Source organism: Acinonyx jubatus, chromosome C1, assembly GCF_027475565.1.
Source record: "Acinonyx jubatus isolate Ajub_Pintada_27869175 chromosome C1, VMU_Ajub_asm_v1.0, whole genome shotgun sequence".
NCBI classification, from domain to species: Eukaryota; Metazoa; Chordata; class Mammalia; order Carnivora; family Felidae; genus Acinonyx; species Acinonyx jubatus.
This window is the reverse complement of record NC_069381.1, coordinates 188,633,780-188,659,005: the sequence shown is the minus strand read 5'-3', so window position 1 is coordinate 188,659,005 and position 25,226 is coordinate 188,633,780. Positions and strand designations below refer to the sequence as shown.

Here is a 25,226-nt window from a genome sequence, read left to right as displayed (position 1 = left end):
GTGAATAAAACATCTGTATGCCTAAAATTAGTTGGCTCTTCTATCTGAGGTTGACCTTAATGCCAGCTGAATAAAAAAGTTATTGTGAAGGTTAAACGCAGTTTAGCGAGGCTTCCTGAAAGCTTCTATTAATTTCCGAAGTGAACGTCTCTCAAACGATGTCTCCCTCATCTTTATTCTCACTCTCATGCCTAAGGCCCTCCCTCTTTGTCTTCAGTCGTGGCAACATTCTCCCAAACTGCTGCCGGATGATCCTTACAAAAACAAAGCTTTGGCGATGTCACTCCCAGCTACACGCATTTTTATTCGTTCCCAACTGGCGATGGAATGAAATCCAAATACTTAAGCATGACATTCAAAGGCCTTCGTTACCAAAACACTCCCCTTCTTTGAGCCGAACCAAAATACTCCCAGCCTCCTAGTATGCCAAGGACGGTCGTTATTTATCTTCGTGTCTGACATTAAGTAGTAGTAAACGACATAGGAACGACAGATAGGCAAGATGCTTCTCTATTAAGGTGTGTGTCATGCCAGGGCTTGGGACGGGAGAAGCTCTGTGGCAATCACTATTCTACCACCTCCCAAACAGCAGGAGCCATCAGTCTCACGCCCAGCCTTTAATTTCCATTTAAACTTCCCTGGCTTCCCTTAAACAATCAACAGGTGCCTTTAAAAAACTTTGCCATACTTCAACATCTTCCAAGCAGAGACTGTTCATCCAAAGGGTAGCAAAATACTCTACTGGTGTCAGACATCTTGGTTATAATCTGGGGTGTGGTATAGAGTTTACATTTGATAGCTAGTGGAAAATACTGAGCAATGCTCCCAAATAACTCCCCCCAGCTCCCCTCCCTCCCCCGCCCACTGACACACACATACACATATGCTTTTCAAAAAAATCTCTCTTCCCTAAGAAGACAGCCCTTGAAAAATAAAGTTTTGCTGGGTCACCGATCTGTGGTTTTCACCAGAGTTTCTCTGTCGTGTCCATTGATCTGTTCCACTCATTTCTGTCATTCATTCAGAAGCGAAATACATGTCCCCTCAAGGTTTTCAAAGGAGACACATTCAGCTCTTCAATTCTTTTTTACCAGGTTTTTAGGGAACCCTCCACGGGCAATCCACATAGACAAAGATCAACAACACCATATCCTTCTCTCTGTTCAAAGGAGTTTAGAGACTAAATTCTCTTAAGATTCTGTTAGGTGTACATTTTTGCAGTGGTCCATAAAAATCCATCTAACTCATCATTGTGGAACTAAATTAAACCCCCTTGCATTCACCAAATGTTCTGCCAGAAGGAATCCTTGTGTTTTGTCAAGGTAGATACACAAAATGTTTCCCTCTATCGCCAAGCCACAGTTAAAAGTTTAAAAGTTTAAAGCCACATTTAAAAGTTTAATGATACACATTTCTACCAGATGTCCTTCCCCCAAATCATCTGGGTTTTACAGACCATTTATCACCACACTTTTCTGCCAGGATTCTTGCAGTGAAATCTCTTTGTTCAGAAAAGAGTTCAGACTTTACTATCTATTAAATCTGAATTGATCAGAGACCAATTTATTTAATTAAAAATACAGTTCTCTGCTCCAGGACCAGACATTGGCCACTTGAGTATCTGGGTAAATGTAACCCAGGAATGTGATAACTTGGGTCCTCTCAGAATCCGAATCCCTGCAGTAAACATCGCTCTTCATACTGTTTGGAAACCAAACCACAAACCTCAGGGGTAGTCCTCCGACCTTTGCTCCACACCGAGCATTTATCACCCATTTCTAACAGACTTGATGGATCTGCATATACGCACACCCACCGTGTAGCCTGGCACCTAGTTAAGTGGCTACTCAAAAGCTTTTACGGTCACGTATATCTGTTAGTCTTTATCTCAGGCACAGTTATTTATTTGCCTTTCAGCAGCACATATGGTTTAAGACAAATACAGTAGCTATTTCCTCTTTTCAGGCAAGTCTGAACGTCTCATCTTGACATTCTTATTGTGCTGTTCCAAGCATTTCCAAATTGAGAAAGCTATATGAGGTCTCAGTGGAAAGTCACTGCCAGCCAAGACTGTTTGCCTCTGCCTATGTAATAAATGACAGGGTTTCCTTTAAGCCCGGGTTCAAAGACTTAATTCGCTTGCTACTCATCTCCATTTCTGGTTACTGCCCAGCAAGGCTCATTTCTATTGCCCAGATGTTTCTCCAGTTTCACCACTGAGTCTGATTGCCAGCCTTCCATCACTTCTCAAAAAACATGTGTGTTATGTGTGTGTGTGTGTGCACGTGTATGTACGTGTGTACCCACATGATTAGATTGAGGGCACATCTTTTCATGCTTTCTTTTTGTCTCTCTTTTTGCTCTTTGTTTTTTAAAAAAACATTTTTTTTAAACATTTATTTATTGTTGAGAGACAGAGAGAGACAGAGCACGAGAAGGGGTGGGGCAGAGAGATAGGGGGACACAGAATCCGAAGCAGGTTCCAGGCTCTGAGCTGTCAGCACAGAGCCCCACGTGGGGCTCGAACTCATAAACCGCGAGATCACGACCCCAGCCGAAGTCAGATGCTTGACCCACTGAGCCACCCAGGTGCCCCGAGATTGCAGGTGTAATTTTGAGATTGCATTATCCATACTTTATTTGTACTCTGTCTCGTATGTGTACAGTTTTATTTTGCAATCATTTTATTTCTTTCTAGATACAGGGCACAGTGCTAAGCAAGGATTACAAATTCAAGTGCTGACAGTATTCTTGAAAGTATCATAAATGAGTGATTTGGAAATGGTGGTGACTATGGCAAATCAGAAAGTACATTTCTCATCTAAAGAGGAATGGAGGGGCGCCTGGGTGGCTCAGTCGGTTAAACGTCCGACATCGGCTCAGGTCCTGATCTCGCGGTTCGCGAGTTCGAGCCCCGCGGCGGGCTCTGTGCTGACAGCTCAGAGCCTCGAGCCTGCTTCGGATTCTGTGTCTCCCTCTCTCTCTGCCCCTCCCCTGCTCACGGTCTGTCTCTCTCTGTCTCTCAATAATAAATAAATGTTAAAAAAATTTTTTTTAAGAGGAATGGAAATGCTTTGGGTAAGAGAGACTCCCCCCTTACAAAGGCAGCTTCTTTCTCTTTCTGCTGTCCCTAAGGGAAGATTCCCCACTTTCTCTCTGCCAGTACGTTTCCAGGAGCCATGACCATTGCTAAGAGTAGCTCCTTCCTTGAGGGTTTCTTACAGCCTCCCTTCACGGGAGGTGGGCACTGCTAGGTCTCCAGCCCAGTGCTCCAAGGCAAGGTCTAGAGGAGCTAAGTTAGTTAGGATACAGGCCCCGCTGCTTTACCAGGAGCCCAAAACAATAGCGGGGCAAAAATTTCTCACTTAGTCACGTAGAGAAAGGAAGTCCGAAGAGGTAGGGCCTCTCTGCTCCTTGAGGTCATCTGACGGCCCAAGCTTCTTCTAGCTTATGAAAAAAACATGTTTCCGTCATCCACGTGGTACGAGATATCTCCTCATTGGATCCATGTCCCAGTCAATGAGAAGAGGGAACAAAGGGTGGTACAGGGCCTTAGACTCTGGGACAGAGGGCCCCTTAAAAGCTGGGGGTCCTTTTTGACGCTCCTCTTTCACACCTGATCCACCAAGGAACCTATGGATTCTGGCTTCCAAACAGAGATAGAATTCAGCCCGGGGACACCCGGGTGGCTCAGTCGGTTAAGATTCCGACTCTTGGTTTTGGCTCAGGTCATGATCTCGTGGTCGTGAGTTTCAGTCCTGCCGTGGGCTCTGCGCTGACAGTGTGGAGACTGGGATTCTGTCTCTCCTTCTCTCTCTGCCCCTCCCCCACCCCTCTCTTTCGATCTCAAAATAAATAAACTTAAAAAAAAAAAAAAAAAGGAATCCAGTCCTTTCTCATCACTTCTGCTACCACCCTCATCCAAGCCACTCTCATCTCTGACCAGGCGTCTCGCAATAATCTTCTAACTGGTCTTGCTACTTCTATATTCGCTTGGCTGCGCTGCCACCAACACACGCAAGAGCCTATTCCCAGCAGAGCAGAAGGAGGGATTGTTTGATAATAGAAACAGATTACATTTCACCTCTGCTCAAAATCCTTCAATGGCGTCCCATTTCCCTTAGAGTGTAAGCCAGAGTCCCTCAGCGGCCTTCAACCGTCTACACAATCTGACCTCCCACGCATCCTTCTTGCTTCCTTTCTTCTACTCTTCCCCTTGCTCCCATCGCTCACCCGATTCTAGCTCTACTGGCATCTTTACTGTTTCTGGAATATGTCAGAGGCGCTTCTGCCGTAGGCTTTTGCACTGGCTGTTCCCTCTGCCCGGAACACTCGCCTACAAGATCCACATAACAAACTCCCTTACCCCGTGCCCCCCGTCTTTTGTGGTTGCCATCTTCTCAAAGAGTCCTTCTCTGTCCACTCCACTGAAAGTTAAAAGCACCTTACCTTTTCCCTTTATTCTGTTCTTTTCCCCCCAGTTTTTTCTACAGCCCTTACCACCTTTTAACACATCACGTCATTTGCTTTTTTATTGTCTATCCCCTTCTGCTAGAATCTAAAAACTAAGAGGGAAGAAATAATTGTCTCATGTAGTGAAGAAGCACAATTAACTAGAATAGTCCCTGAGAAGTGGAGGCGCTTACTAAACACGTACTGAAATGATCTTGTGGTTCATGAGTTCGAGTCCCACATGGGGCTCTGTGCTGACAGCTCAGAGCCTGGAGCCTGCTTCAGACTGTGTCTCCCTCTTTCTCTGCCCCTCCCCTGCTCATGGTCTGCATGTCTCTGTCTGTCTCTCTCTCTCAAAAATAAACATTAAAAAAATTTTTTTTAAATACGTACTGAATGAATGAGTGATTACAATTCAGAAATGGTGGCTGCCAGCACTAGGTTAATGTTATGGGTTGAATTGTGGCCGCCCCAAAAAGATATGTTGACATCTTAACCCTCAGTATCTCACAATGTGATCTTATTTGGAATTAGGGTGTTTACAGAGGTCATCAAGTTAAAACGAGGTCATTAGGGTAGGTCGTAATCCGGTATGACCAATGGCCTCATAAAAGGGGGAAATTTGGACACAGAGACTCACACAGGGAGAACACCATGTGGTGATGAAGGCAGATGTTAGGGTGTCACATGTACAAGCCAAGAAATGCCAAAGTTTTCCAGCAAACCACCAGAAGCTAGGGAAGATTCTCCCTCACAGACCTCCCTCAGAAGGAAACGACCCTGCCTGCACCTCACTTCAGACTTCCAGCTTCCAGACTGTGAGACAAAAAATTTGTTTTAACATTTTCAGATTTTTTTTTAAAGTCTATTTAGTTATTTTAAGAGACAGAGAGAGAGAGCATGGGAGGGGCAGAGAGAGAGAGAGAGAGAGGGAGAAAGAGAATCCCAAGCAGGCTCAGCACTGTCCGTGCAGAGCCCGCTGCGGGGCTCGATCTCACGAACTGTGAGATCATGACTTGAGCCAAAATCTAGAGTTGGCTGCTTAACCGACTGAGCTAGCCAGGCACCCCTAAAATTTTAAGATTTTAAGTTTAGAGCACTTGGTCTTGTCAACCCTATGAAACTAATATAGTTGCTAGATAGGTGGGTAGGTGTGAGATTTGGAAACTTAATTAGGTCCGGAGGTGCCTATAAACTAAAGCAACATATCGGCAAGGTATAAGAATTATACAAGATGGGGGCGCCTGGGTGGCTCAGTCGGCTAAGCGGCCGACTTTGGCTCAGGTCATGATCTCGTGGTCCGTGAGTTCGAGCCCCGCGTCGGGCTCTGTGCTGACAGCTCAGAGCCTGGAGCCTGCTTCAGATTCTGTGTCTCCCTCTCTCTGACCCTCCCCCATTCATGCTCTGTCTCTCTCTGTCTCAAAAATAAATTAACGTTAAAAAAAAAAAAAGAATTATACAGGAATACGTCCTTAAGGGTTAACTGTCTGTCCAAGGTCTCAGGGGGACAGTTGCTGAACTTTGCCTTACTTCTCTCTTTTCTCCATCCTACCCACACCCCTCACCATCATCACCACACAAAAACATCTGCTCTAAATTGTAGGGGAATTCCTAGATTATATTTCCTGTGAAGGTGTCAGCTGGGCAACATTTAGCAACTCTTGAAGATCTTTCTCCAGCTTGCACTAACTGGGCGTTGTGTCTAGTCAACTCATCTGCTTTCTGGAAGATTGGGAACCTCTGTGAACCTCAGGGTTTTCTGTTCGAAGGGATTCTGAAACGGACGAGCTAGGGCACTCATTTGCAAGGTGCTGCCCCCCTCCACCAAGAGAACTGGGAAAAGAGGTGGTTGGTGTCGTTCAGCAGGTCCTATGATCATTCTGGCCCAGTAGGGTCAGTAATGGCATTGGAAGGGAGAGGTTTCTGACTTTTGGTGAGCATAATCGTTGTAGTGCAGTTAGGGGTCTTCCATTGGCTTTCTGTGTTTGGAGAATGAGGTTCCTTCTGCCTCCTGCTTAGGATTTTGTAAGGTGATTTAGACTGCCACCTGGGTGGACCGTTGGGCTGCAGAATTCCTAACAGCCTAAAAGGTCATAACCACCCGGAAGGTGAGGGTGTCCCAGTATATAGGCAGAAAACCAAGACAGGGAGTTAGACATTAGGCTAGAAAAGAGTTGACACAGAGGAGGGTCAGGGACCAGAAGCGGTGGGCAGAGTTAGATCCCAGACCTGCAAGCAAAGGGTGGCAAGAAAGAAGCCAATTCTTGCTCCCTGAAGTAGAGTACATGAAGGAAAAGACCGGGTGTCAAGAGAAAAGCCAAGATCCTGGGGGTGCTCAAGGTCAGAGAGACTCTGGCGATGACGGTGACTTGGGGGTGAACTCACAAACTCTCCTGTTGCCTTTGGTTCTGAACGGGGTTTGTAGCAGAGCCAATCATTTCTTCAGCCCTTGTTAAGCACCTGTGATATGTTAAGACTTGTGCTAGGGACCGTGGGGTTCAGAGGTGACAGGCATTGTTCTCAAGGAATTGAGAGTTTGGTAGGGCAGAAATCAATGATAAACCAATGACAATATAGTATATTAAGTACAATAAGAGCACAGTGTCGTACACTGTTGTAGTAGCTAAGAGCTCAGGCTCTGTTTTCAACAGATCTGAATTTAGATCCTGACTCTCCGGTTATTGGTTGTATGATCCTGAGAAACTCACTAAGCTTCTTCAAACATCAGTATCCTTTCTTGTAAATGGGAATAGTAATAGGACCACTTACCCACTTTATAAGAGTCTTATGAGAATCAAGTTATATCATACATGCCTGGCACCAAAACAATTCCCAATAACATTGACTATTATTTATAATAATAGTTCTTCTTATTATAAGTATCTGGGGGAAGGTGATGTCAAGAAATGTTTCTAGGAAAAAGTGGCATTTGAGCTGAATATTGAAAAATAAAGAAGGGTGGCTGGGTCTGGGAGGATGCTAATGAATTGCTTTTAGTTAAAAAAAAAATTTTTTTTTAATGTTTATTCACTTTTTTGAAAGAGAGAGACAGAGCACAAGCAGGGTTGGGGCGGAGAGAGAGGAGGACACAGAATCTGAAGCAGGCTCCAGGCTCTGAGCTGTCAGCACAGAGCCTGACACAGGGTTCGAACCCATGGGCTGTGAGATCGTGACCTGAGCCGAAGTCAGATGCTCAACTGACTGAGCCACCCAGGTGCCCCTGCTTTTATTTTTTAATTATGCCCTGCCAGATTCCTCAGACAATTTTAGGTGGGATGATAAATTCAGCGTTAGCAGGAGTGTGAGATGTCTCTGAGCAACATGGGACATTTTGAGCTCTTCATTCTAACCCTACTGTAATCCCAGATTTTATGTATTTGCCCCATTCATGATTGTAGCTCCATGAAATAAATGCAACTATTCATCTTTTTTTCTACTTGATTTTGAATATAACAGACAGAAATAACAAGAAATAAAATTGAGGTTGTTAAAATCGCACCCAGCAAAACTTTACTCTGGTTGAAAAGATGCCTTTTCCGTCTTCTTAACCCTTGATAGGAGGGGGGAGAAAAGGTCATGAAAGGGAACTTAAGTTTGGGTGAAATTATAATAGACACATTTTTGTATGGACAAACATAAACAAAATAAAATGATTAATAAATCAGATTTTTTCAGGGCTCCTGGGTGGCTCAGTTTGTTGAGCCTCTGACTCTTGATCTCAGCTCAGGTCATGATCTCACGGTTTGTGAGTTTGAGACCCAAACTCCGTGCTGATAGCACGGAGCCTATTTGGGATTCTCTTTCTCCCTCTCTCTGCCCCTCCGACCTCTCAAAATACATAAATAAACTTTAAAGAAAAATCAGATTTTTGTTGTAAATGTAAAAGATCATTAATTCAAATTACTTCAAAGGAATTTCAATAAAATAAAATTTTAAGTAAAGCTTAGCTGCACTCTATGGGAAATTGATACAGAAATTAAATGGTCATAGTCAAGTTTACTCCCAAGGATACCTTTTGGTTGAAAAGCCTTCCATACTGATATAATTCTTATGGACATATTTGCATTCATAAACATAGAATCAAAACATCAATGGATACAAAATAGGGTATTAAAATCTCTAGCACTTGTCTGTGACATCCAGGTGGGTGGATTGATGAAGCAGTTGGAACTCTGTCCATAGCTTGGGAAGTCAGGGTACCACTAAGGGATTTGAAGTCATCACCGTGTAAGTATTCATCTGTTTTCTTTTGTACCTTCCATAAAATAATCGTGCAGAGTAAGAACCTAATATATGCCTATCGAATGTTAGATTCTCTCTAGTCAGGCCTATAGGTCTTACGGAGAGAGGAATTACACCTGCATCGTTTTAATTTGGCATTTACTGAATACTTTACAAAAATCAATTCTTACAGCTTTGAGAGTAATCGGAGCAAACTTGAGGTTCACCAAGATTGGACGTTTGGAATATAATCACAAATCTTATCCCAAAATATACTTTTTCCAGTTCATAAGATGCAATATTTTTAGCCTGGCGTTCCTTATTCACTGAACATTTCCTCTGCTTTTAAACATTGTTTTCTTTCTTTTAAAATTTGCTTCTAGAGATACCCTCATTCTCCACTTGACAAGGTCATGGAAGAGCTAGACGAAACATTATTTGAAGAATTTGAGAACTACTCCTATACCCTGGAATATTACTCCTCAGAGTCTGATTTGGAGGAGAAAGCCCACCTGGGAGTTGTTCACTGGATCTCCCTGGTGTTATACTGTGTAGCATTCATTTTGGGTATTCCAGGAAATGCCACTGTCATTTGGTTCACAGGGTTCAAGTGGAAGAAGACAGTCACCGCTCTCTGGTTCCTCAATCTGGCTATTGCGGATTTCATTTTTCTTCTCTTCCTACCTCTGTACATCTCCTACGTGGCCATGAATTTCCACTGGCCCTTTGGCATCTTGTTGTGCAAGGCCAATTCCTTCATTGCCCAGCTGAACATGTTTGCTAGTGTTTTTTTCCTGACGGTGATTAGTCTGGACCGCTATATCCACTTGGTCCATCCTGTCGTATCTCATCGGCACCGAACCCTAAAGAACTCCCTGATAGTTATTACATTCGTTTGGTTTTTGGCTTCTCTAATGGGTGGTCCTGCCCTATACTTCCGGGACACTCTGGAGTTCAATAACCACACTCTCTGCTATAACAATTTCCACGAGTATGATCCTGACCTTACTTTCGTGAGGCACCATGTTCTGACCTGGGTGAAATTTATTGTTGGGTACCTCTTCCCCTTGCTAGCAATGAGCATTTGCTACCTGTGTCTCATATTCAAGGTGAAGAAGCGAAGCATCCTGGTCTCCAGTAAGCATTTCTGGACCATCCTCGCTGTGGTCATGGCCTTTTTGATTTGTTGGACTCCTTATCACCTGTTTAGCATTTGGGAGCTTACAATCCACCACAGTAGCTATTTCCACCATGTGCTTCAGGCCGGCATCCCCCTCTCCACTGGCTTGGCATTCCTCAATAGTTGTTTGAACCCCATCCTCTACGTCCTAATTAGTAAGAAGTTCCAAACACGCTTTCGGGCCTCGGTTGCTGAGATACTAAAGCACACGCTGTGGGAAGTCAGCTGTTCTGGCACGGTGAGCGAACAGCTCAGGAACTCTGAGACCAAGAACCTGTGTCTCCTGGAAACAGCTCAGTGAGTTATCTTCCACAAATCATACAAAGCTTTTATGTGGGTCCCCTGACAAATGCTTTCAGGTTATTTGGTTCCAAGGTACAGAACTAACCGTATCTTTTTGTTGTTATTTTTAGTCAATTTATTGGCATTACATTTTTGTGTGGGTATAAACCTTAGGAAAGATCTTCATTTTTTTTTCCCCCCTGCAACTTAAATTATCTGTCATTTTTGTTAATTATACCATATTGGATTAGTCACCACTGGTGACACAGTATCAGCTATTTTTTTAAAACTTAGTAATTTGGAAGTCCTAAATCTTAGTATTAAATATATGATTAACTCATTTCAAAAGTGTTAAAATATATGCTTAAGCTCACTTCAGTTTTGAACAAGGAACCTATGAGACGTGTCTTAAGAATGCAGCATGTAATTAATTTCTTTATTTCATGAAATCTATGTATATACATTTATAAATTAAAGTAATGGTTACAGTAGCTTAACACATTGTGAACTGTTAATGCTTAGTGAAGTGTCCCAAAATCTAGTTGCTTAAAATCACAATTTATTACTATTATATCTCATAAATCTGAGTCCGAAATTCAAATAAGGCACAGAGAGATGGTTCATCTTTCCACTTCACAAGGTCTGGAGCTTTAGCTGGACCGGGATGACCCCAGTGGCCGAGGTTGGGAACAGCTTGTCTCCTCTGCCCTGCGGTCTGTTCTTCCCTTCTTCTCTTCTCTTTTTTCTTCACAGCTTTTCCAGCATGGTACCTCGGGGTAGTCAGACTCCTTATATGGCACAGTTTAGGGCCCTAAGAAGCCAAGGTGGACATCTCTAGGCCTCTTAAAGGCTATGTCCGACCCCTGATGCAGTACCACGCCCACTGTACTCTCTCGGTCCAAGTAGCCACCAGGTCAGTTCAGGTTCAAGGGGAGGTGACCCCACCTGTCAATGGGGATATGCTCCTATCCTTAATCCCTCATGGTATCAGTATAATTAACATTTTTGGAAAACTCTGGGTATGTGCAAGTATGCGTGACGTTGCTGTAAACGTAAAACCCTGACATCTAGATAGTAGGTAGGCCAGCCCAATCTCAGAAAGATTTCAGAAAAAGAAAGCATGTGTGACATAGTGATATATTTCTACCTTTTATTCCTATAACTGTATTGATGTAGGCACCAGTACAAGACCAATGGAGTATACCTTTACGTCAGTGAGTGACCTCTTCATGGTGCAAATCTGTTGCATTTTAGACTGTAATGGTATTTTGCCTTCTATCCATTTATTCCTTTAGCAAACAGATGAATGTCTAAGGGGTATACAGAGGCATGTGGCACTTAACAGTTTAGAAAGTCTAGAGATCAAACCTGCATGAAAATAATGCTAGAACAAGGTAGACAGTAATAAGTGCCAGAAGAAAGCCAAGAAAAGTGTAGATTGTTCAGAGAGGAAAGAGCACCCAGTATAGAAGTGAACAAACATGGGGGTTGCTTGATTTTGGGGTTTCCTAAGGATCCTGTTCCTGTCCCTTGTCTCTGCTGGTATCCTTGTCTTTTATGAATACAAACTCTGCTACTCACTGCAATTTTTAAAAGCATTTGACTTTCCATAATTTCCGGATTTTATTTTGAAAATTGGGAGGAGGAGATGTATTATTTCTTGAGTCAGTGTCCTTTTTTATTTCATCTCTCAGCTTTTGGAAATGCTAGTCTCAGATCTTTATTGGCTCTGTTCTTTACTGTTGGCCCAGACAACAATCAGATCTGGATTTGGAAATTATTCCCCAAAAATGTGTGGCATAGCTCAGCATATCCCAACCTGTCACTCCCAAATTTCATGGTTTCTGCCTTACCCAGTATGGAGGGAGGGTAGGAAGAAAGGTACTCATTGTCAGTGTCTGCCTCCTCTACCACGAGAGGTTAAGAGATTCCACTTGCCCTCAAGGGATAGGCCTTGATTTCCCTGGATCAGGAGAAAAGCTGGAGGATCCAAGACAAAGAGAACTCTATAGGCTCATCCTTAGCTTGAGCAAATGGAGAGATTCTCAAGGCTGTTGGAGAAAGGAAGGGTGAGAAGCAGGGAGAGGATTAGGCAACCAAGGGCAGAAGGAAATTATGGAGCAGGAGATGTTACTACCTGGTAAGCACGAGCTTACCAAGGGCCTATAAAAATATTTGAGATCTTTGGGTGCCTGGGTGGCTCAGTTGGTTAAGCATCCAAGTCTTGGTTTAGGCTCAGGTCAAGATCTCCCAGTTTGTGGGTTTGAGCCCTGCATCAGGACAGCACAGGCCTGCTTGGGATTTCTCTCTCTCTCTCTCTCTCAATAAATAAACTTCAAAAAAATCTGAGATCTTAAAATATAGTATTGGTTCTAGAATACAAAAAGAGAAACTTGAAAAGTCAAAATTAATAAATAATTATACGTCTATAAAATACACCTTTATGTCGGCCAAATGAAATATTTTGTAATTATATAAAAACTTATATTTAATATGGGATTTCAATATGTTTCAGTGTTTGATATGAAAGGTAGGGCTTCCAAAAAAGAAAAATGCTTTAAAGAAGGTCTACAAAGGTCTTAGAGGGACACTGAATTCATTTTAGAATCTAATGAAAGTTTCAGGTCCTTTCCCTAGAAACATGCTTTTTTTAAAAAAGGTAATCTGGGGCACCTGGGTGGCTCAGTCGGTTAAGCGTCTGACTTTGGCTCAGGTCACCATCTCACAATTTGTGGGTTCAAGCCCCATGGGGGGCTCTGTGCTGACAGCTCAGAGCCTGGAGCCTGCTTAGGATTCTGTGTCGCCCTCTCTCTCTACCCCTCCCCTGCTCACTCGTGCTCTCTTGTGCACTCTCTCTCAAAATAAATAAACATTAAGAAAATTTAAAAAAAACAAAAATTCTCTACACCTAACATGGGGCTCGAACTCACAACCCTACAGTCAAGAGTCAAGTCACATGTGAGACTGAGCTAGCCAGGAGCCCTTCCCTAGAAACAGGCTTTTAAAATAGCGTTCTTAGATAACAGGCTAAAAACTCTAGTGTTAGTAGCTTTGATAATCGCTGATAGTAACAGGAATCTGCTAGGGGAGAGTAGCAAGCAGTACAAGTGCTTCCCAGCAGAAACAGGAGTTAATTTTTTATTCTCAGTTTGAGGGTACATCCAGGAAGTAGCATTGGGTCTGGGCCTGGGGACTCCAAGCCTCCTCCCCGGATAGTTGGAATCTGACTAGTGAGGCTTTCCGGGGGTCTAATGATTACGAGCGGGATTGAGTGACTAAAAGGACAGAGGCTGGAGGAGAGGACAGGCACTGGAACAATTAGGGAAGGGAGTGAGGGAGTTCAGTGCCTAGCTGGCAGGACAGTAAAGAATCCAGGCTCTCGGGGAATGAAGCAGAGACCCATTGAGTCAGACCTGCCTCTTCAATGGATAGAAGCTGTTTGAAGAAGCCAAGTCCCAGGGCTTCCAGAAGTAGGGTATCTGGATTTGAAGTAAGGCCCTCACACATCCTAGCTCTGTGACCTTGTGGCTACATTAATTCAAATCTCTGGACCTGTTTCTCCCATCTCAAAATGGAGATAATAGTGGTACCTGCTGCTACGTTGCTGTGGAAATTAAATGAGTTGATGCAGGTAAAGCACTTAGAAGGGTACTTAGCTCTATAAATAACTTGATCACTATTAGCTGGTATTAATCAATGAAATTCTTGGCACCTTCTGACATAGTAACTGCTTAGTAAATATTAGATCCTTTCCTCTTGGATGAACGTAAAAATCTTCTAGGAATCATGGGGGAGCTACACAGAGAATTTAAAAACAAGACAGTATAGAAGTTCTATAAAAGACTGCGTCCGGAGGCTGCAAAGGGTCAGAAGCAGAATAAAAGATTTCTTGAAAGAGGTATTTGAAGTGCATCTTGAAGAATGACTGCAATTTTTTAAAGTGCCGATGAGGAAAGAGGCATTTTCAGATAGGTGACACATTAAGGGCAGATGTACAGAGGTTGGAAAACAGGCTGTGATCAGAAAAAAAGAGAATAGTCCCATTTTGTAGGGACGGAGGGAGGATAGAAGTTTTACAAGTTGGTGTCAGGTTTGAATAGTATCTTACATATGGGCAGTTCTTTTGGGGATGAATTTGAGAAGTCCCTGGACATTTTCCTTTGATTTTTACTTTACTGAAGTTATGCAGGCCAGCGGCCTTCCAAACAACAGATGGTCATTTGGGACATTTCTGGAATGCAACTATTATTATCCATACAGAGCACGTAATGAGAGAATGTTTAGCAGTCTCAATATCCATTTTAAATGTACCCTTATGTGACTTTATCTTCTCACTCTCCTTAACTGAGGATATGCAGCAAGGGTCACATCAATGAAATAGGATTAAATTGTCTAAAAGCAGGGATGAAGAATGTTCTTCGTTCTATTTCCAACACGTTACCTGGCCAAGACCTGCGTTTCAGTTTCTCTCTCACTAGGTGAGTCGTCGGGCAAATCATTGCTCAGAGTTGTTTCCTCATCTAAAATGGTAGTAACAGCGTCTGCTTTATCTCATAGGCTTGCAAGGGGGTTCAAAATGGACAATGTATATGAGGCATGTATTTTTTTTTTTTACTTTTTTATTGTAAGGACAAAAAATTTGCCATTGCTAAATTGTATTTGTTTGGGGGTGGGGGTGGGGGGTGGGGAGTACACATATATCCCCAAACATGAACACCAAGGTTTTTGTATTTGTATTTGTCCACAAGCCTATCTTTTCCTAATAGGGAAAAACTCCAGTATTTTTTAATGTTGCTAGAGTCTGTTACTTTTTAATTATATTGTCCCTAAAGTATTTCATTGAGTATACATGCGGTAAGTTAGCCGTTTTCACTTATGGTAGGGTTTTAACAGCCCTTTGCTTCAGAAGCTTCCATCTACACCAACTCCAGGTCAAAGCTGTCTGCCTTTGTCATTATCTGGCTTGGAAACCTTCAAGTCTCTGCCCCACGCTGCCCTCACAGGAGCCAGGCTGAATGTACAACATGACCCCACCCTAATACCAAACAGATATTGCAAACACCAGCCAGATTGATCTAATTGCCTCCCAAATGTGTCACTGTCCATTCTTATTCCTGCCTTTATCATTCTGGCTTTTTACCCCCCACCCCCGGAATTTTCACGTGTTTTCTTTCTTTTGTGTGTGTGTGTTTCCCTTTTTTACAAATTACCAATCAAGGTCCATCCAGCTCAAGTCCCAACTTCTTTAAAAAAACTTTTCAATTCTAGCCTTCCCTGACCCTCTGAACTATTTTTTGGATTACTTGCCTAATCACATAATGACTAATTTTTAACAATTTTATGTGTTTGAGACAACTCCCTATTGTAGTTTTCTTAACTCTTTTGTATTTTTATAGCATCTGACAGGATACTGAATGAATCATTTTGAATTCCCACACGGTTCCCAGCCTTGTGCTAGGGATGCTGAACATGAAAAATAAATATGGTCTGAGTTACTGTAATCACTTCTGGGGCGTCAAAAAAAAAAAAAAAAAAAGGTGGCCTCTTTTATCTTAATTCTCCAAAGTCAGAAACAAACAAAAATATCTCATTTTCTATGTATACATATGCTTTCTGCGCCCCATGGCTCAAAAACAGGTCGCTCGGTATACTGGCTCACATGAAATGTGAGCATTGCTTCTAACAGCAGAAAACTGAAGGCCATCGAAAGCTCCAGTAAACAGACCAGTCAAATAAGCTATGAGACAAAGGATTATGTAACTATTAGCAAACCAGGAAGCTTTATAAATACAATATGGAATATCCAAGATATAATTTCCAAGACATCCAAGTCTATTTCGATGGACAAAGTAAAAGGTGCAGAACACCTTGTATTGTATGCTACAGTTACTCTATGTTTAGACTAGTTTTGGAAAGACCTAAGGACTTGTTGACATTGATTGGTTGCTTTTATGGAGGTAAACAGGAGGCCTGGGGTTGGGGGGGTAGGGAGACAGACTTCACTGTATAACGCCTTGATTTTTGAACTATGCTACTGTACTTTTTTTAAAATAAAAATTAAAAGATACCAATAAAAATATTTGAGGCTGTGAAGATTTTTAAAGTCACATGTTTATCATTTATCATTTTGAGATTTGCAAGACAGCTGCAGTTTGAATTGACTGTTCTAACTCCTTTTACTTTTAACCAAATTTTTAATCATTAGTTTTTATCAATATGTTACATTTTGGCTGAGCTCAATCCCTTTAACATGTCAACGATTGTGAATGATTTGGGGCTACTATTCCCCAGTTGCTACATCTCGATCTTTCCATAGCAACAGTTCCATAATCTCCAGGCTCTGGTTCTCCAGAAAATGAAGCACTGCCCTCTGCTGGCTCTCATAACACTGACAATTGGAAAATTCCTCATGAGGGTGGAAATACTGCTTAGTGCAGATTGTAGTCATCAATACATAGAAGCACTGATTAAATACATTTTCTTTCGAATGTAAACAATTTCCCACATGTAAAGTGGTCTCCCATATAAAGAAAATCCAACTGAGAGGAAAAGAATAGCACTGTCTGATTTGGCTAGGAAAATTCTGACCTCAAACATATCATTTCATCTCTTTGGTCTATAGGGACCACAAAAATAAGACTTCAAGATATAATTCCTAAACTCTTTCATAAAAACTACGGTAAAAAAAAAAAAAAAAAAAAGGCCAAAGGTTGCATATATTCCAAACTATGATGCGGCTGCTTCCAGTATTCCAGTAAGTCAAGTATGCTTGACTTAGACATACTGCCTTCATCTCAGTATTTACCTGCAGCAAGACCGCAGTATGGAAGTCCCTTCCCAATAGGTTCTCATATTTCCAAATCCAAGTAAAATGTGCCACTCGGTCCCCACCTGCACACCCAAGCCAGGCTTATGAACCACAGCCTGGGAATTAATTACCTGTAAACACCCTTCCCAAGACACTGCTACTCAAAAACCGCACTGCCAAAAACCCTTAAAACAAGCTCTCCCTTAACAGTCAATGAGGCATTGTTTTCAACTTGCAGCATCTGCCTGACGAATGGTTGTTGTAATTTGTGACAAATTTGGGAATCTTTCCCTGGAGCTGATTTCCCTCCTCGGGGTCAGGTGTCCCTTTAGTAACACTGCACACCCCATCTCCTATCATACTGCTTTCAAGTGGAATTTGTTAATTGTGTGAAGTTTCAGTCTCGAGTAACCCCCGACTTGAAGATCCTTAGGTGACAACAAATTACAGTAAAACCTTGTACTGCGAGTAACTTGTTCTGCAAGATGAGCAAACATTTCTCAATTTTAACTTGATAAACGAGCAAGGTCTTGCAATACAAGTGGTATCTGGTGCCAAACGTCAAATCACAACTAAACCAATGGTTCTCTTTCTTGCTGCAGACCGTGGGTGATTGTCTCCCACGCTCAGATGCTTGCTCTCAGGCTGTGGTGTTTGGCAGAAATCAATGATTTTTCATTGGAAGTGTGTCTGGCACTAGTGTATTTTTTTGTCACTTCAAAGCACCTCTGGGCAGTCCTTTGCTTGTCCATACAAGAGTAAGCTTAGGAATGCCTTGCTTCATTCTAGGTCAGGCTGCCTGCAGATAGAGACCCTCTGCTGCCTTATTGCCAGTTACGTTAAGTACATATATGACAAGTCTCTCAACATTGTACTGTAGTTGTGGTGTCTGGGTGGCTTGGTGGGTTAATCGTCTTTTGACTCTTGGGTTTCAGCTCAGCTCATGATCTCAATTTTTGAGTTCGAGCCCCACTGGGCTCCGTGCTTACAGGGGGGAGCCTGCTTGGGATTCTCGCTCTGATCCTTCTTTCAAAATAAAAAAACTGTAGTCAACATTCATTAGTGATGGTGAAAGTCATCCTGCACAATAACCCTCCTCTCTCACCTCCCTCACACCAGCCATGAGGGTTTTCAAAGGTACATGCAAGTTAATTTTTCTTTATATTTTGTATTTTATTATTTTGTGTTAAATTACAGTACTGTAATCCTTTTTACATGAATGTTTCTGGGTTGTGGAACGAATCATCTGAGTTTCCAATATTTCTTAAAGGGAAATTTGCTTTGACATACAAGTGCTTTGGATTGTAAACACGTTTCCAGAATAAATTATGCTCGCAAACCAAAGTTTTACTATACTTCATCTGCAATTGAAGTCATTGGTCCATCTCAACACTTAATTTCCTTTTCTCAACACTTAATTTCATTGAGTATTCCAGCAAACATTAAAATACCCCCAACATCCCCACTGAGGAAAACCAGCCTGGGTATTAACTTGGTTAACTCCCTGCAAAAGTACCCAAGGTCTGAACCATTATAAACCTGCAGGGCTAAAAATCTAGTAGAAAATTTATCTTTTTTTTTTAGCTTTAGGAAGTGCCTGCACACATGCACAAGCAGGGCAAATGGGCAGAAAATCTTTTTTAAACGTTTATTTTTGAGAGAGCATGGGGTGGGGGGCGCAGAGAGAGAGGTAGACAGAGGATTCAAAGCAGGCTCTGTGCTGAGAGCAGAGAACCCTATTGGGGCTCAGTAACCATGAGATCACGACCTGAGTCGAAGTGAAGACACTTAACCAACTGAGCCACCCAGACAGAATCTTAAGCAGGCTTCATGCTCAGGGCAGAGCCCAACATGGAGCTCCAACCCACAACCCTGGGATCACAACCTGAGCTGAAATCAAGAGTTCGGCGCTCTACCAACTAAGCCACCCAGGCACCCCTTGTCAAATTTCTTAATCCAAAATTTCCACAAGTGAAATTTATAGAGTTTCTTTTGAAAACAAGGCAAATATGAAACTTGCAATATTGTGGTCAAAGTGGTACCCTCGTGCATTGGGTCCAGAAACTATACTACGATCGAGTCCATTTCTACTAATTTGGGCTAAATATCTAACAATGCTGACCCAAATTTATATTTTTGAATTACACATCCATTGAGTTTCTTCCCTCAAAATGGGAAAAATATAAAAACCACCCCATGTAAGAGTCAGAGTCAACAGTTGTCTTCAAGCTTTTATTTAAGGGCAATTATCTACAATGAACATTAGATCTTATTAAAAGCAGCCACGTCCATGGACTGCACATAGTCCTCAAAAGCAGTGATCCGCTCCTCCAGCATATCTGTTCCAACTTTATCATCTTCCACTACACACTGTATTTGAAGTTTTTTGATTCCATACCCCACTGGAACTAGTTTAGCTGAAAGAGCATCAAGAAAAAAACCTTAGAAAGGGCCTGTTCTTTGACAAAGGTGGTAATTATGCAAACTCCAGATGCTATTTTCAGAAAGTAAAGACTGAACTCACAAGAGCCCCAAACCAAGCCGTCTGCTTGAATGCTTCGGACGCACTCCTCTAGTTTTGCCATATCTGTCTCATCGTCCCAAGGTTTCACATCTAGTAAGATGGAAGACTTGGCAACAAGCGCAGGTTCTAAAAAGAGCACAAACAGCATTACTCAGACACTCAATTACGTTTTCTTCATTTTAGTGGAAGACATTTTTAAAATCGTCATCTGTTTTCCGGTGGGTCATCTCCTCAGCCCAACAAAACCACAGAAGTCATCTGTTTGTCACTCACATGCCCACTTTCTGTCGTGCTAAGAAAGAGGTATTTAATTGTGTGACAGTTTCTTTCCCACAGAGGAATGCCACAACTGCTACCATAAGAGCGGCTGCAGACCAGTAGCTGTGGAAGTTTTATGAAGAGCCACCTACACGGGTTTTAAAATACTGACCTATTCAACAAAGGAGGAAATTACTTTGGTGAGCAAGCTTCAAATGAAATTACTCACATTATTATAAAATCAAAGCAGCACAAATTATAAAATGACCTACTTTTGGCTTTCTTTGACTCATATTGTGCAAGGCGTTCCTCTCTTAGCCGCTTTGCTTCTTCGCTTTCCTATGAAGAAAAATTAAATTCATTTCACAAAGCTAGTTGTTCCTCAGCTCAAAAGCTAGTGGACCATCACAACAAAGACCAGTCTCATCAGAAAAAAGCAAATCCATCACGAGCTCAGCCGAAAGATGGTGATTTGGTTTTACTCATCATTTTTAAGTCAGGTAGGTAACAAAGCGGTGAAACCAAAATTCAAATCCAGGCAATTTCACCAGAGCCTACAACTAAGCTCAACATACGTATTCATGTATGTCATACCTCCTCATCATCAGAACCGAAGAGATCAATATCATCATCGTCTTTACTATCTGTTGCTCCACTTCCTGTGGTGTCTTCCACATTAGCAGGGCCATACTTGCCCAAAGCTTTCTTCACTCCTGGAAGGCTTGAAAAAAATTTTTAAGTTCAATCACGATGAAATGCGTACGATGTTCTTTTTCAGACCATACACCAGAACTTGTTTCCATCCCTATTTATCAATAGAACCCTTTTGTACTACGAATTTACCCCTAACCACTCCCAGATAAATACTTTTGCATCTTTACCTCCTCACCCAACAAACATTAGTAGCATGTGAGACGTTATTACATTCAATACTCACTAGGATTTACTCTTTCAGTATGAATATTTCAGTTTGAGATTTCATTAAGTATGCTCAGTTCCATTCTTAGTGAACTGGAGTCCACTTCCCCAAACTTCCACCCTTGTTGGCAGTTTCAGAAGAATGGCCAAGTACTGAATGAATGAGCCACCCTCTCACCCCAGAGGTGGGCCCCCCAGGTCAGGGTCGAGGCACATTGTCTGGGCAGTGTGGGGAAAAGTTGAACTGCTGTTGTCCATGTTCTACCTGTTCTGTGAAAAAACGGAGGACTTCAGTCTCTTGGCCTTCTCAAGTCACAAAGATACTTAGCTCACAATATCCCAACAAAACTAAAAAGTAGCCTGGGTCCCATTTGGTCAGGTGTTAAATCTTGGGTTTAAGTTTAGAAAGCATCCTGCTCTTCAGACAAATACCAAGATAATCTTACCTGGCCTTTTCCTTTTCGTACGACTTGATGTGATTATACCAACGTAGGGCATGATACAAGTCGGCAGGTGGGGGGCCGGAGACTGCTTCAAATACCGCCACGTCTGCTTGTGATGGCACATACCTGCCGCGGACACAAAAATAATTACACTCGCCTTTAAAAGAAAAAAAAAAAAACCACCAACGCCAGCAAATAAATGACAAACGCCACCCCTGTCTAACTTATTCCTGGGAACTGGCCCATTTGCTCCCTGGCAACCTAAGCTGCCCGGTTTTTCAGTAAACTCGAGATCAGGGACCACGTGTTTGGTCCTCTGCGCTATCCCGAGAAATCCCTGCTACTTGGTGGACCTCAAAGATTGTAACCTCTAACCCAGACCTACAGGCTTACACTCGCTAACCGAGTGAAGCCGCAGGAAAACCCGGCTGAACCACGTCAACGGAAAGAAAGCACACGTTTAATCCCTCACCCCTCGCAGGCCCGCTGCCTTTTCCCCAGAGGCGGCAAAGGCCGCGCCACGTGGCCCGACCGCAGGTGCCCGGCCCCAGCCCGAAGCCCGTCCTCACCCCTCGATGTAGCTCTTGTCCGCCAGGTAGTCGTTGAGCACTTGGAGGCCGGCAGGGGTTTTCAGGTCTCCAAAACCCATGGCGCCAGCGGATCGCGGAACGGGGCAGCAGCGGGGGGAAGAACGCGAGCGCGGGGAACGAGCGCCTAGCGCTAAAAGGGAAAAGGGGCCGCCGAAGGCCGGAAAAGGCCTTATATAGAGACGGAGGCGTTTCCCTCTGCCGCACGGGGCCGAAGGTTAAAGGTCAAAGTACGTTAATCTCCACATCTTCAAAGTAAAACTGGGTGGCTCTGATTTGAACGGCCCACATGTTATTCGCAGGCCTTTGTGTTTAGAAATAAACTGATACAAAAGGGTGTTTCTTAAATAAGTACCGCGCGGCCCCGGAACACTACAGGAACCGCCCTTGAAGTGCCGGAAATGACCGAAAACGCCCGGCCTCAGGAGCCTGACTACTTCCGGCGGAACTGCGGTTCCAAGCTCTACCACCCCCACCCCGCCCCCGCTCCCGCCCCTTCCAACCGACTGGCCCTTCGCCCCGCCCCCTTGCCAGCTGACGGAAATTGCCGAACTCAACCTGAGCGGGGGAAATTGTCGAATCTGGGACTTCTAGTCCCTCCTGGCTTCCCGTTCTCCGGGCCCGGCGGGCGAGGTTAGCCGAGGCCGCCATATTGGATAAGCAAGCCGGTCTCTCTGAGGGGGTTGGTGCGGTGCAGACAGTTCTGCAGAGCGGCTTCGGCGGCTCTAGGGGGAAGGTGAGGTCGTGCTTGGGTGAGAAGGCTGAGGTGCCTCTTGCCACAGGAGTTGATTTCTTGACGAGACTGTTTCCTTTGGCCCAGGTGACTCATTCTACTCTTGTCCTTGACTGGGTGCCGCGTCCCACCCCGCCTCTGGCACCCCCGAGAGCCGGCAGGTGAGGGCTGTTAGCCATGGTCTCTGGTCTTTCGGAGCAGAAAGCTGGTGGAGGAGTAGGAAGCCCTGGGAGCGCTGGCCCGGAGACAGGCTTGTGGGTGACCTTCACTGTGCAAGGGAAATGCAGGTCATTCCCCTTTGTGGAGCCGAGGCCGTTTTGTTCTCGGGGAGAGGATCTATGTACTTGACTTAGGCCCGCGGATTGAGCATTGCCCCCACCGAGTTCACACGTACTTGGTACAGTACATTTGGCTGCTATTGCCTTAGCCACCATCCACTCCTCGGGGGTTTTTTGTTGTTTTTGCTTTTGTCCATTGAGTGCGTTGGGGAACATTTTTTACCCCTTTCCCTGGTGGGGAAACTGTAGGAAATATTTAAAAGCTTTGCCCCAGGTCGCATTGCGGATAACACAGCGTCGTTGCTTAAAAGTTCCTGGGATCTAACGCGGGTACTGGGAGACCGTGGACGCGCCCCAGCTCCGCTCGAGAACGAATAGAGGGCGTTGAAAATGTAACGTGAACCGTGTCTGCTGAATAAACTTCAAGTTGTTTCTTTACGGAATGTTCTTCTTTCCACCGAGTCGCGGGTGCATCGTTAAGCAGGGTGTTTGCTATAAGGCTGTCAGAGCACCTGCACTTTTTAATTCCAGGGAAGTGGAAGTTAAGTTTCGGCCAGAGGTTAGACATAGAATTCATTTAGCAAGTAGTTCTCGAACGTCTGCTATGATCTAGAACCGAGTCCACAAAGAATAAAATGGGTGATGGGACTAGGGAGTAGTTGGGAAATTTGGGACAGGCTGATCAAGGAAAGTCTCCTTGAAGAATGGCTTTTAAGCCCGAATTTGAAGGACAAGGAGAGGCCAGAAAGCTCTGAAGGAATGCATTGAAGTCCGAGGCCACAGTCTGTGGGAAGACGGGAGAGGCTGTAGGAACAGTGTAGAAAGCAGACCTGTTGGGGGGCCTTTTATAATAGTTCAGGCAAGACGATGGTGGCTTCCAATAGAGGGGTACCTTGGAGAGAGAGAAGTGCGTGGATGCAGGCTATATGGTAGGGAATATATTGTATTGTTCCTATGCTAAAATTGTCCAGTCTAGTTTTAGAAATGATTGGTCATTAACATTTTCCCATTTGGAGGCGATGATCTCCATTCCCACGCGGTAGGTAAATACATGTAAAGTACAGATAAAGTTTTGTGAAACTCTTTTGTTGGGGCTATGCACTATTCCCTGCTGGGTTTTCAAGAGACCACCTATTTCTGCTTGATTTCCTAGCTAAAGTGGGCAATACTTTTATATTGTATGGAGACAAAATAATAGTAAGAAAGTGTTGACGTGTGAAATATTGGTTATTGATTTTCATTCTGTCACTACTCTTAGTTCAGCAAATCCAGATTTACCTTTATATAGCAATAGATTTTAATAAGATAGAGTTTACTCATTTTGGAACTTGATAAGATTATTTGATGGTTATTTTTCAAGGGCTAGGTCTTCGGAAAAGGGAACTGACCAAATTGCACTATTCCTCTTCAAGGAGCTTACAGTTTAGTAGGTACTAAAATCAATTACTAACCTACAGTTTAGTAGGTGGAATAATAAAGTTATGTACACAATGTGTGCCTATGGTACAGAGAGGGAGTACCAAGGAAGAGGACTTGAAACTGATCTTCAGTGGCTATTTCTGTCTACGTTGAATTTAGTTCTAATTGACATTTACTGAACTCCTACTAATACCACATAATCTAAGAAGTATTGTTTGCTTCCTGATCTGTACATTAAGCAGAAACTCTGATTTATCAAAAATCACTCATTGGTATGTGGTAGCCTTCATGTCTGCAAATTCAGTATCACAAGTTCTGAATTAATGAATTTTATGAATTAACAAGTCTGAATTAGAAAGCTTGTTATACCTCTTCTATAATAGATATGTGAAACTTTATGCTTAAAACTTACGTATACATACTGTTTTCTACTCTCTTTACTTTTGAAAGTCATTATGTTGATACTTTTTTTTTTTTTAAGTTTACTTTGAGAGAGAGGGTGTGTGTGCGTGGGGAGAGGGAGAGTGAGAGAGAGTCCCAAGCAGGCTCCATGCTGTCAGCGTAGCACCCCAGGCAGGGCTGGATCTCATGAGCCATGAGGTCATGACCTGAGCGGAAATCAAGAGTCTGTCACTCAACTGTGCCACCCAGGTGCCCCTACATTGATACATTCTGATCACATAATTTCCATTTTTAGAAGTTCCAAGTGAAAAATTACAATTTAGATGCTTAGCCCATTTGATCAAGTGAGTAGACAAAAAGTTCAGTTCCAAGCCCTTATGATCAAGTGAATGGATGAAAACTCTAAAGTTCGGTTAACATTGTTTGCTTACGTATGTCTTTAATTGGTGTTATTTATATAATTCATTCCTATTTCTTTCAGTAATTCAACAAAGATTTATTACGGGATACAGTCCTGTGTACTGTAGGATGTTTAGTAGTACCCTGGCCTCTACCCACTAGATGCTAGTAACTTCCCCCCCCCCAGCTGTGACAACAGTGTGTACAGATGATGCCAAATGTTCCCTGGGAAGCAAAACTGTACCTGGTTGAGAACCACTGTTTTATTTATTTGTTTTTAAATTTTTATTTATTTTGAAAGACAGAGAGAGAGAAAGAGTGT

The 25,226-nt window shown here is 43.1% G+C and overlaps 3 protein-coding genes and 2 non-coding genes across 18 annotated transcripts in view; 2 read left to right on the top strand and 3 right to left on the bottom strand.

The window, feature by feature from the left end:
- Positions 1 to 16,228, top strand: part of CMKLR2 (chemerin chemokine-like receptor 2) — a 34,129-nt gene extending 17,901 nt beyond the window's left edge. For 7 of the 12 annotated variants that reach the window (XM_015074133.3, XM_015074134.3, XM_053215679.1 and 4 more), the window contains one exon: positions 9,057 to 12,452. In XM_015074133.3, the coding sequence (XP_014929619.1) occupies positions 9,087 to 10,154 (1,068 nt within the window). In that variant the 5' untranslated portion in view covers positions 9,057 to 9,086 and the 3' untranslated portion in view covers positions 10,155 to 12,452. Of the gene's footprint in view, positions 1 to 6; positions 12,453 to 14,493 lie in introns of those variants that run through there. The other 5 variants (XM_053215684.1, XR_003417930.2, XM_027052683.2 and 2 more) reach the window with 5 other exon arrangements.
- Positions 16,229 to 19,161: 2,933 nt separating this feature from the next.
- On the bottom strand, positions 19,162 to 21,968 carry EEF1B2 (eukaryotic translation elongation factor 1 beta 2). The gene is made up of 6 exons (XM_015074137.3): positions 21,656 to 21,968; positions 21,090 to 21,212; positions 20,320 to 20,446; positions 19,998 to 20,064; positions 19,468 to 19,593; positions 19,162 to 19,360 (listed from the first exon to the last, which is right to left on the bottom strand). Exons 1-6 carry the CDS (start codon positions 21,733 to 21,735, stop codon positions 19,206 to 19,208), a joined length of 678 nt encoding a protein of 225 aa, XP_014929623.1. The 5' UTR covers positions 21,736 to 21,968; the 3' UTR covers positions 19,162 to 19,205.
- On the bottom strand, positions 19,724 to 19,856 carry LOC113598373 (small nucleolar RNA SNORA41). The gene has a single exon (XR_003419037.1). It is a non-coding gene; the product is annotated as a small nucleolar RNA SNORA41 (small nucleolar RNA).
- LOC113598371 (small nucleolar RNA SNORD51) lies at positions 20,145 to 20,222 on the bottom strand. Its single transcript, XR_003419035.1, has one exon. It is a non-coding gene; the product is annotated as a small nucleolar RNA SNORD51 (small nucleolar RNA).
- A 226-nt stretch (positions 21,969 to 22,194) lies between the features above and the next one.
- NDUFS1 (NADH:ubiquinone oxidoreductase core subunit S1) overlaps positions 22,195 to 25,226 on the top strand; it is a 29,917-nt gene continuing 26,885 nt past the window's right edge. Inside the window, exons 1-2 of one of the 3 annotated variants that reach the window (XM_053215677.1) lie at positions 22,270 to 22,409; positions 22,494 to 22,567. The gene's annotated coding sequence lies outside the window, so the exon portion shown is untranslated. Of the gene's footprint in view, positions 22,568 to 25,226 lie in introns of all 3 variants that reach the window. The other 2 variants (XM_015074138.3, XM_015074139.3) reach the window with 2 other exon arrangements.